General features: G+C 39.8%; 1 protein-coding gene across 3 annotated transcripts in view; it reads right to left on the bottom strand.

Moving 5' to 3' along the window:
• The window catches only part of LRSAM1 (leucine rich repeat and sterile alpha motif containing 1), a 35,206-nt gene extending 22,958 nt beyond the window's left edge, over positions 1-12,248 (bottom strand). For 2 of the 3 annotated variants that reach the window (XM_051980020.1, XM_051980021.1), the window contains exons 1-6: positions 12,164-12,248; positions 9,954-10,059; positions 6,369-6,425; positions 5,273-5,317; positions 3,883-3,960; positions 2,858-2,926 (exon numbers count right to left, since the gene is read on the bottom strand). In XM_051980020.1, coding sequence (XP_051835980.1) covers positions 2,858-2,926; positions 3,883-3,960; positions 5,273-5,317; positions 6,369-6,425; positions 9,954-10,059; positions 12,164-12,210 — 402 coding nt within the window. In that variant the 5' untranslated portion in view covers positions 12,211-12,248. Of the gene's footprint in view, positions 1-2,857; positions 2,927-3,882; positions 3,961-5,272; positions 5,318-6,368; positions 6,426-9,953; positions 10,060-11,172 lie in introns of all 3 variants that reach the window. The other variant, XM_051980022.1, reaches the window with a different exon arrangement.
• Between the last annotated feature and the right edge of the window lie 13 nt (positions 12,249-12,261).

The raw sequence follows: 12,261 nt of genomic DNA, 5'->3' as shown, positions 1-12,261 counted from the left end.
CATCAGCCCCTATCTTGGTTCTGCAAGCTGCCCCAGTCCCTGACCCCAGAGAAGGCAGAGGAGCCAGAATGAGAAAAGAAAATCTGGTCACAGCCTGGAAACAGGGCTGATGCTTTCTCTCCCCGAGCCCTGCTCATCTGGAATACCTGGGCCTCTGCTGCCGCTGGAAAACCCAGAAACTGCTATGATGTAGCTTTCTCAGTGATCAGAAGGAAGAAGTAAATCTGACCACATAACAAAATATTTCTTCAGTCAGGCCTGGTCAACTGCAATCTTAGAACACAACTTTCCCAAACTTAACTACTTCTGCCCAGGCTGCTGCTGTCCTAAGAGTCACCAGGTTCCAAGCTTGGTGTCCCTGATCCTCACCCTCCCTTGGAAACCTCCTATCCAGTGATCATGGTCAGGCATTTCTACTTCCTCTCTCTCACATACCCTCTCACTTTCTGCCTTTTCTTCTTTCTCTCGGCTTCTCCCCTAGCTCGGGCCTCGTCACTTCTAACTGGACCATCACCACAGCCTCCTCTCTGGTCTCCCTGACTCTGGTCTCTGCCTTCTTCAGTCTATCCTTCCTGCAGTTGCCTTTGGATTTTCCTTAAATGGTGATTAGCAAACTCTGGTGGCTCCTTGTTCTCTGCAGCATTAAATATAAACTCCCCTGTTTGATATTTACAATCCTTCACGACCTGGTCTCATTCCTGTGACTCTAGTCCAGTCAAGTGGCCTCCTTTGTCTTTCGCACACAGAAAATCCCTCCTCCCTTAGGCATGGAGCATGCTCCCTCCTCACTTCTGTCTCCTTGCACTTCTCACTTTAGGCCCAACTCGAGTACCAGCTTCTATAGGAGACTTTTCCTGGCTCCATCAGCTTCTAAAATATATCCTAGAGAAAAAATATAAAACTCCCAGCCTGCAAAATCCCAAGTAAAGCTCAGATTAAAATGTAATTGGGAACCATTTAAAAAAATAAAGAAAACTACAACAAGATGATGTTAATTTATGGTTTGCTAAGCCAACATATGCAGCTAGTAGGGATCCAAAGCCATGTAACTTAGGGACCACTGCCCTAGACCAGGGCTTCTTAAACCTTTTCCACTCACCATCACTTTTTGCCCAAGAGATTTTTAATACTACGTTAGATATGTGGGTATATAAAACAGGTATATAAATCAAATATTTTAAAATAATTCTTTGGTATACATATAATTTTGCCATTTATTAAAGATGAAAACAAAATGACATATGAATGAGATAGAGGTGTTTCTTTATTTTTATATAAAGAATTAAACCTTAGTGAAATATATGGTACTTTTTACCATTGTCAAATTTTTTGCAACCCTCACATTCAGTTGCATGACCCCCATATGGAATTTGTGATTCACACTTTAAGCTTTACTTTAGTGCACAGGGTAGGGAGATTTAAATTAACAGTGGGAGAGAGACTGAAAATGTATTATTTTTGTTTTTTACTCTGTTAGGCTAGGAGTACCAATCTTGTTTTGTAACCCCTCCAAATGATTCTTTAGCTGTTTTGTATGTGTACAAACAAGTACATGTTTTCTTGCCTTGCTAGACTACAGATCCTCAAGATCAGGGACTGGTTTTGCTTTTCCATCATGTCTCCAATGACTAGCACACAATTATAGCTTAATAAATACCTACTGACTGATTATTAAAATTAAGAAAAAATAATTAAGATTGTTCTTCCTAAAGCACAATTCTGAACATGTTCTGCCTTATTTCCTAATAAAATCCAAATTCCTTTTCCTGTAATTCAAGACCCACTATGACTTGTTTCCAATAAAAATCACAACATATATGATTATCTTAATTTTACAGAGAACAACTGATTTACAAGAACTATTGTGGTCTAGGAAACACAAAGCCAGCAAGCCTGGGATTCAAGTCCTACTTATTCCAAGTCATTTAATCAGTTGACTCCTAAGACTAGAAAAATGCAAAGCAAATATCAATCTACTGGTAGAGGAAGTTTTTTCATCTGTAGCCTCAATGAAATCACAGAATTGGTCTTTAAAAACAAGCCATTTGTACAGGTCTTTGAGGTTTGCAAAAACACCTTTATCACAACAACCTGTGAGAGAAGCCATGTTATCTTCATTTTATAGGTAAAGAAACAAGAGACTTAAAGTTGTTAAGCTAGTACTACATCATCCTCTTGTAACCACATGCTACAATGTAACCTTCCAACCTTATCTCCCATTATTCTTCTCATAAACTCTAGATTCTAGTGACATTTAGTTGTTATTCAGTCATGACACCATTTGGGGTTTTCTTGGCAAAGATACTACAGTGATTTGCTATTTCTTTCCTCAACCCATTTTACAGCTGAGGAAACTGAGGCAAAACAGGGTCAGACAGCTAGACTTGAACCATGAAGATGAGTTTTTCTGACTTCAGGACTTGTTTTATCCATTGTACCACTTAGGGGCCTTAGCTCCCAAAACAAACCTGGTATTCTCCATTGAGTCTTGGGTTTTACTATTCTGCTAGTCTCTCTATCTATGATGCCCTTCCCTACCCACTCTAAGTGGGTCAGAAACCATTCCTCCAAGAACCTTTCCCCAATCCCTGAAAGTAACCTCTGCTGCCTCTAAATTCCCACAGTGCTCCAAACCTCTAATTCTGTTGTCATGACTGCTGAGAAGCAATAAGAATCCTCCCCACCAAAACCCAGGGCAGGGACCTTCTGCTACAGGAGAGTCAGCTCCTCTGGGGCACCATAGCCTTTTTGTCACTGCAAGGACAAAGCGCAGAGTTAAGGGGCTGCGATGCCCTTCCTTTGCCCGCTTACCAAAGCCAAGCAGCCCAGGGGCCACAGTTCTGGGTGTGGAGCATACCTGAAGAGATGCTAACTGTCCAAGAGCATCAGGAAGAGCCGTTAGTTGGTTATCATGAAGGTCCAAAACCTGCCGAAGAAAGATAAGCCTTTTACAACCCCCCGGTCAAAGAGCTGAAAGGGCTTCAAATTAAGCACTCCACAGATTAGAATAATTCCCTAGGACTCTTTTGTAAAGGTCAGATGGGGGGAAAGCTCATTTTTAGCCTTCAAGGTTCAGGTCAAATTCCATCTCTGCCATGAAGACTTGCAAGCCCAGAATAATTTCTCTCTCCTTTGAAATCACATTTAGGGTCAGTGATCACTCATTCCACAATGAATCCCACACTACTGTGTGCCTTTGGCTTCACAGACTGTTATTTATATTTGCTATTTAACTTGTCATGGGATATTTTTCCTTTCCTACTAAATTGTACATTCTTTGTCCTTCAAGCTTAGGTCTATCCCTATAGGTTATCTCCCTGTATTGTGACTGTTGTTGGTGCTTGGAGAGGACCACAACATCAGGGACATGATGCCATGACATGTGAGTTGGAGGTAAGTGAGGGTGGGCCGGGCCCACCTTCCCCTCCAGAGCATCTGGGTCCGGTGGCCAGATGTAGATCAGGATGAGTGGAGATGGCCCCGGTTACCATGAGAGACCTCGGCCTTCTTAAGCTACCTTCTACGAGGCAGTCCTTAATCTCTCATGACTACCCTGCCTTTGCTCCAGGTTGCATACTCTCAGCTTTTGCAGGCATCATCTCTGGCCCCTTGTGATCTTAGATTTTATGTCAAGCATGTTATGTTTGGGGAGAGAGTATAAGCAGACAGTGTAGTAACAAGCTCAAATATACTAGGATTCCTCTGTCGTTTACTTTTAAATTGCCCACAGATTTAGTTTTTCCCCATTCTTGTTGCCTGTCACTACAGTGGTTACCACATACATGTGGAAGTTGACAGAGCTTTATCAATAACTAAATAACAAAAAAGGACCCTGATCTTAGGCCTATATCAACCGATTCCTGGGGAGAACTGACACATTACCTTAATTGTTCCAAGGTTCAGGAGGTTACAAGATTTGGGAACCAAAGAAGTGAGAAAATTTGTATGAACAATCAATACCTATAAGGAAATAAGTTGGAATGGTGTTACAACCTAAAGGATTTCAGAAAAAAAGCATCAATGCAGCCTGAGATTGAAAAAAGAAGTATATATACTTTTGAAACAGATATCGAACCTTAACATCACAGAATTTAGCACTGAAGGGGTTTTGGAAACCATCTAATCCAGGGTTTCTTAACCTGGACTGGTCAATGAACTTGTTTGGGAAAAAAAATTCAAAACTATATTCTTATTCATGAACCTCTAACTGATATCGAGCATTTCTTCAATTATTTAAAACCATTCTTTTGAGACTTTCAGAGGGGAATAGGACACAGAAAAAGGTAAAGAAGCCCTGATCTATCCAGTCTCCACACTTAACAGAAGAGGAATGGAGGTCCCCTGGGGCAGAAACAGATTTGCCCCAAGTCATAAAGCAAGTTAGCGGCAAACCACAACTGGAATCCTGACTCTAAATACGTGCAAAAGCACACATGCAGGAGAGGGAAGGCGTGTCAGACTTGAAGCCATAGGAACTGGGTTCCAATCCCAGCCTGAGGGTTTTGGTGACCACAAGGAAATCTCCCATGGCCTAAGCCCCCATTTTCTCATCTGCCACATGCAGGGGTTGGAATGGGTGACCTCTTTGCCCTAACCTCCTGTAAGGTGATAGTAACCAGCAGCTTCACCATTGCTGTCAGATGCTCTCACAATGGTGGTGAGCACTAATAAAGGCCCTTTACTTCAGCCAACAAGCTAATACAGAATTTCTGTCTCTGGCAACTCAATCAGTCTCTGCTTAAATACCTGCCATGGCAGGGAGTTTGCTGCTTTGTTTCAATTTAAAAAAATACTGAATTTAGATTAAAGTTTAGTATGTTTTTCTGAGATAACAACTTTTCTCTGGTCTCCCACAAGAGATGCCACATGGGACAAATGAGAACATTTAAGGAAGAATGACTCAGGGCAGGTTTCTGAGCCAAGAGCTGAACTAGAAAAGGCAATTCCATTAGAGCAGAGACCTGGATTCAAATCCTGACTCTAACATGATATAACATTTGTCACTGTTTATACAAGTCAACCTCTGGGTTTCAATCTCTTCATCTGTAGAATGAAAACAGTAATGTTTGCACTATCTACTTCATAGGGTTATTACATACAAGGAAGCTCAATGTGAACCTTAAAGCCTAACAGAAATGTGAGTTACTATTATTATGATTACTGTCGATCACAATTACAATAATAACAATCAAGGTAACAAACTGAATGAGGTAAAAAATTATATTTAAAAAACTCCACCAAAATCTCTCTTTCAAAATTAAAACTTTCCTACCTTCTTCTGAAGCACTTTGCATGTGGAAAAAACCCCAAATGGAATCTAATGGGAAAAAAAAAATCAAAATAAACATCCATCAAACATCCATTTTCTAATTTATTCTGTATATAGGATAGTAAATATGATATGGGTGTGGGAAATGAAGCTGAGAAAAAGAGTTCACATTGGAGAGAAGTAGCTGAAGGTCCTGGGGATGCACATCTTGGGAGAGTTTGGGGAATATTTCTTATAGAGGTTGATTTCCCCTTGTTGATCATCAATAATCAGTGATCAAGCTTTTCAAAAATATCTCATCTGAGAGAGGTAAGGAGGGAGGAAGGGACAGAATTTGAAACTCAAAATTTAAAAAACAAATGTTAAAAACTGTTTTTACATATAATTGGGGGAAAATAAAATACTAAAGAAATAGTTTTGTTTTTTTTTTTTTTTTTTTTAATAAAATAGGGGGAAATAGCTTCTCTGGATGTTGTTAGTAGCTTTGTTTAACATGAAACAAAACTATTGACCAATATGATAAAGTTTAACACACTGGCACAGTGTCTATATTAATCAATTAATACGATCAACCAAAGAAACTCCAGACATACATTCTCTGAAGCTTATTTGCAGAAAAAGAGCTATAAAAGGATCTAGACTCCTTTAGTTTCACTTTAAAAAGAGTCTCGAATGTCCCTTTTTTGACTTTCAAGTTCCAAACTGCCTCTGGGAGCTACCTCTCACCCTCAAGTAAAATTGTGAAAGGTCAGAAGCTCCCATGGTAGCTGAGGTAAAGGACAAGAATTTCTTCTCACTTTGGAAAGGCCTCGCAAATGCCTCCCAGAAAACCCATCATTCCTCCCAATCCATTCCCATCCAGCATTCCAAGAGCTTAAATATAAACTCTTCTAATTTGGGGTTATTTAAAAGCATATTATTGTCAAAGCATCACCTCTAATTTTTCATTTGAGGAGAAAATTACAGAAGTCTCAAGATTCCTATCTTATTTTGGAAACTTTAAAAAAAAGATTAAGTTCACAGCTGTCCTTATTGTAGATATGAGATCAAGAAAATAAGTCAAATAAAACACATAACTCAAACATCACTATGACATTACCTCTGAGAGTTCACATCTAGATATGTCAAGAATGTCATCTGCACCAGCTTCTTTTGCCTAAGGAAAAAATCACCACACAATCTTTCAATGTTAGCTCATTTCTGATATTCTGACCTTAGAAAACTTGGAAAACTGGTCACAGAATCATAGAATTTTATATCTAGAAAAGACTTTAGAAATCATCTCCCTAATGCAAAGAAGCACAAGCAAGAAAGGGAAGATGTCAATTGTCCAGGGTCATATAGTTAAATAGACAAGAAATTATAACAAGATAACATTCAAAAAGGTAAGTAACAAAGATGAAAAAAACTTATGAATTATATATTATGAAGTGTTAAGAAATCAGGAGTTATATATTATAAATATCATAATATAAAAATTATTATATTGCAAAATATTATAAAAAATACTTGTGATCAAGTTGACCCTAGGTGAACATAATCTACCTTTGCATCTCTACTACTTCATACCATACAAAGCGGAGTCATTGATTAAAATATGAAATGGACCTCAGAGACCAATCGAGCCTAAAATCCACATTTTAACAAAAGACAAACATTTAATTCAAGTCAACAAATTTTGTCAAGTGTCCATCCACTATGAGTAATGTCAGGGATAGCTCACATTTATATGATATATTACAAACGTTTTTCTCATAGTAAACCCTGTGTAACAAATTTTGCAAGTATTTTTATTCCCATTTTGTTCCTCCAGATGAGGAAATGGAGGATCTGGGATGTAAAACCCAATAAACTTTGGATAGAAAATGCCATCCACATTCAAAAAAAGAACTATGGAGATTGAATGTAAATCAACACATGATATATTCACAATTTTTTCCTTTTTCTTCTCCTTTTCTTTCTCTCGTGGTTTTCTCTTTTGTTCTGATTTTCTCTCCCAACATGATTCATAAGCAAATATGTTTTTAAATATGAATGTACATACATAACAACATTATGATGTTTTTATATGTAACTGGGGAAAATAATTTTTTTAAAAAGCTTCTACTCAGCTCTAGTCTTTTCATCAAAAAATCTTCCATCCATTAAAAAGCCCAAGTGTGTGTGTTCTCTCTCTCTCTCTCTCTCTCTCTCTCTCTCTCTCTCTCTCTCTCTCTATATATATATATATATATATATATATATATATATATATATATATACACACACACACACACACACACACACACACACACACACATATAGTGGAAATTGCCAGAACTATAGTTCTTTAGTATTTTTAACCGCTTCTTTCAGGATGTTTGTACTATTTTTTTTTTGGGGGGGTGGTATATTGGAAGCTCTGGATTTGGGCTATAACATTACTGGGACTTTTTCTGTTCCCTTTCGGGAAGTGAAAAGTGTATCTCTTTGCCCTCTGATTCTAACAAATCTTTAAAAAAAAAAAAAAAACTGGTTTTCAGGAATTCTAATGATTATTAAATTCTCTGTTCTTGTTTTCTAAGTCAGTTGTTTTCATATAAGCAATCTTACATTGTCTTCTATTTTTTCTAATTTTCTACTGTCTCATAGAATCACTGATTTGTATTTGGTCTTCTCTAGTTTTTAAAGTCAATTTCTTAGGTAAGGTTTGCCACTTTCTCTTCTAACCTCCTTCTTCTCTTTCTAATTCTTTCCTCAAAAAGCTTTTACTTCTTTTTCTTTTCTTTTCTTTTTTTTTTTTTTGCTGAGATACTTGGGGTTAAGTGACTTGCCCAGGGTCACACATCTAGAAAGTGTTAAAGTGTCTGAGGTCACATTTGAACTCAGGTCCCCCTGACTTCAGGAATGGTGCTCTATCTACCGCACTACCTCGCTGCCCCACTTCTATTTCATTTTGAAAATTCTTGCTTCATTTCCTCTAAGTGTTCATGCAGTCCTTTTGGAAACTGCTCTTTCCTTTGAGTCTCTTCTTGCAGTTGTTATGGATTTGCAATAATTTTAGTTACTTTCTTTGATTTACTCATCTTCCCGGCTCTAGCTGTTGAACTTGGTGTGCCAGGGTCAGGTTCCATTCCCTATAGCACTTGTGGGTGGGGTGACCAATCCTGCTTGGTATTGCATGGGTCCCCTAAGTTCTTGCATTAACCTCCTGGGGTTTAATCTACCTGTCTCTTTATGGTTTAGAGCCCTGAACTTTTAGAGTTCTTGCTCTGGAACCTCAGGATCAGAGAGTTAGAAACTTCATCTGCCATGGGCCTGTGATAGCCTGCTCTGAGAAGCATGGTACCACATCAATCGATACCATATTGGTCACCAGGGATTTCAAGATCCCCATACTGACTCTTTCTGACCAATCTGGACCTTTATCAGGGGAATCAACTGCTCTTACTGTCTCCAAATACACACTGTTGAAGTTTATAGGTATCCCACATCTGGGTCACAAAGGTGCTCATTTTGTTAAAGGGACTCCCTTTCTAAACAAAGCCTGTAACTTCCCAAAGTTTCTGACTTTTTCTATAGTTCCAGAATGGAACAATTTTTCATCATCATATGGTCTAGTATAAATTTCAGTGTAGGTAAGAGGGAACCAGTCAACCATCTTGGGACAGAAGTCCCTATTTCATTTTTAGATAACTCAAATTACACAAAAGATTTTCCTTATATCAAGGTGAAATCTATTTTTCTGCAATTTCTACCCATATACAATTCCTAGTTCTATCTTTCTAGAGCCATATTAAATAAATCTAATCCTACTTTCATGTAACATCAAAGATTTCAAGGCAAAAGAGTTCTTAAAGATCATTTTTTCCAACCCCTTTGGAAGACCCAGGAGGTTAAAAAACTTGCCCAAGCAAGGGGTAGATACAGGTTTACAACTTAGTTCTTAGACTCCAACTCAATTATGTTTTTCACTATGCCATATAACAGTTCTTTAAATAAACAGCCATCACATATCCCACACCCCAACATGACTGCTTTCTACACTGATGCATATGTGGTGTACTTTGCAGATCTCTCTATCCCCTGGACATAGTAGTCAAAGCTTATCAACATTCTTTCTAAAATGTGGTGCCTAGAATTGGACTCAATAATCAATAGTGAATTTAGTGGAACAATCACCTTCCTCATTCTGCACACTGTACTTCTAACTAATGAGGGAGAGAAAAGAATACACTTTCATATAATATCTCCTATGTGCCAGGCACTGTGCAGAAATATTATCCCATTTTGGAACTGTCTCTCACAGTTTTATGAGGTGAGCACCATTACTATCCTCATTTTATGAGGCATACAGAGGTTAAATTATTTGTTTAGGGCCAAACAACTAGTAAGTGTCTTAAGGCCAAGTTTGAATTCAGGTCTTTCTAATGCCAAACCCAATTCTCCATCTATTGTACTATCTATTAATGCAGGGTTATATCCACTTCCTTTTTTTCTTTCAGGCTAAACTGAACAACTCTAATCCCTATTTCACCTACTTGGAAACAGCTAACCCACTCCACCCCAAGTCTTCCACTCTTCAAAGTAAGTATTCCCACTTCTCTCTAGTCATTCTAACTCTCTGCAAAATGCAAATTATGGCAGAGAGTAAGAGAATATAAGCTTGAACAATAGAAAATAATGAGACATAATTCATACTCACCAGACACATCTGGTACTCAAAGCGTTTCCGAGCTTCATCATTGGGTTTCCTTTTTCGGAAGAAGAGAGGCATTCTTCTCTTTCCACCAGAAGTAATCACTGGATCTCTATGAAATGATTAGAGAAATCAGTAATACAGAAGAACATATTTAGCTATTTCTGGTTCCTGAGAGCCATTTATTTATATCCATTGTTTCATTGGATAGAATTGTCAAACAATAACTTCAAGGATCCTGAAACTCATGACAGTAGGAAGAGGATTCCTTTTTTTTTTGGTAGGCATACAAAACATTTCCACATTAATCATCCTGTTAGAAAATGATTCTGAAATCAAATGAACATATATTTATTTAGTAATTACTATGTATATGGCCTCTCAAGCTCATATGCAAAGGGTTCATTGTCCTTTATCAATGGCTAGTGGAATGTCTTTTACACACTATGTTTACTGTGACAGTGACCAACACTAGAAAGGGCAAGAAACATGAGAAATCAGTTTAGCTAAATGTGACCAGACTCAGTTGGCCAGGATAATTGATGTTTTAAGTCCTCCCCACCAAAAAATAAAAATAAAAAAGATTATGCTAATTTTATGCTATGCTAAGATTATGAAGATTGTCAATAGCGGGACCATCTTCACTGCAAAGATGATGGATTCTTGAAGTTGAAGATATGACAATGATGTATTAGGCTAAATATCTACTCTGTGTCATACTGAGATGAAGAAGAAAGATACCCAAGTCCTCTAATAAGATTGAATTAGATGATCTCATGAGGTTCCTTTCAGCTGTTGATGTTCATGTGGGGTTCTCTTAGCCAAGATTTTTTCTTGGCAGAGTGTTGCCATTGCCTTCGCCAACTTATTTTACAGATGAGGAAACTGAGGCAAACGGGATAAAGCGATACAGAAAGCTACAGTAGCTAGCAAGGGACTGACACCAGTCTTCCTGCTTCCAGACCCAGCTCTATCCACTTTCTTAAAATTCATCTGGTTCCACCACCCCCTCCAATCTGTGTTAAGGAACGGACTGAAAACTCTGATCTTACGCATGATTTAGAACCTCCCCCCCACCCCATTTAATCAATCACTCGATATGTATTAAGCACCTTCTATGTGCCAGGCACTGTCCTAAGTACTGAGGGATACAAAGAGGAGAAAAAGGCACTCCCGCCCTGCAGGGGTTCAAAACGGAACGGGGAGACAACAAACAAATCTATACCAACAAGTTATATACAGGAATACAAGCTATTCAGAGAAGGGAGGCGCTAGAATTAAGAGGAGTTGTTAAAGGCTTCCTGTTGAGGGAGCCTGCCTTTAGGTGAGCCGACAGGAGGAGGGAGAGCGTTCCAGGCATGGGGGACAACCAGCGGATGCTTGGAAGGGAGAGTGTCCGGTTCCCTTTCTTTTAGCCCGAAGAGGAACTTTGAAGATCAAGTTCCCTCTTAGCAACAGGCTGGCCTGGATGCAGGCTTCCTTAAGACGCTATGTCATAATGATAGATTCAGAATGTCGGACCTCTGCAGGAGGAACAGAGACCATCTCATCTGCCCAAGGTGAAAGGGTGAGTTAGTCGTGGAGGTGGGATGGAAACTCTGGTTTCCTGACTTTCGAGCCTGCAATACCCATGTCTATTTACAAGATCAGGGAATAAAGATGAATGCTTCTGAATCCCCCCGAGCCCCTACAACGAGGGGCTCACAGCAGCTGACAGCCACACCTAGGAAAGATTACAGGAGAGTGCACTGGTTGGGTAAGGAGATGGAGAAAGGTCCACCATCCGAGACACAGCCTCGCTAATCCGGCCCACGAAGGACTCTCGGGTGCACAGCGAGACTGAGAGGGGTCTGGGTTGGCTGGGGGAGTAGGGAGGACCCCAAAACTGGGGAGGGGGAGAAATATTCCCTTAGCGCAGGAAGTTTGTGCGGAACCCATTCTGGAAGGACTGAGGGTCCAACCGTGGCAGAAGCGGAAGACACCCGGGCTCGGAAGAGGGCAAGGACCGCCCCACTAAAGCCCCCCGCCCAGCCAACCAAAAAGGAGGAAGGGGTGTAGCCGGAACCCCAGTCTTAGAATCTCGGATATACAAGAGAACAAGACTCCCAGATCAGAGCAGGGACAAGATCTTGGGGAGCTGTGACTCCGGGGAATGGGGGGAAAGATCGGTCCCCGCATCCCCCCCTACCCCGCGAGATGCAGCAACTACAGCTCACCGCGATCGCCGGCTTCCCAGCCACCAGCTCCCGCCCACAAGCAACATGGCCGCCGGAGCATCGCTGGTAAAACTACAGAGGTTCTCGCGAGATTTGGA

The sequence above is a fragment of the Antechinus flavipes genome, chromosome 2 (assembly GCF_016432865.1).
Source record: "Antechinus flavipes isolate AdamAnt ecotype Samford, QLD, Australia chromosome 2, AdamAnt_v2, whole genome shotgun sequence".
Lineage (NCBI taxonomy): Eukaryota > Metazoa > Chordata > Mammalia > Dasyuromorphia > Dasyuridae > Antechinus > Antechinus flavipes.
The sequence above is the reverse complement of the archived record's forward strand: the minus strand, read 5'-3'. Positions and strand labels throughout refer to the sequence as shown.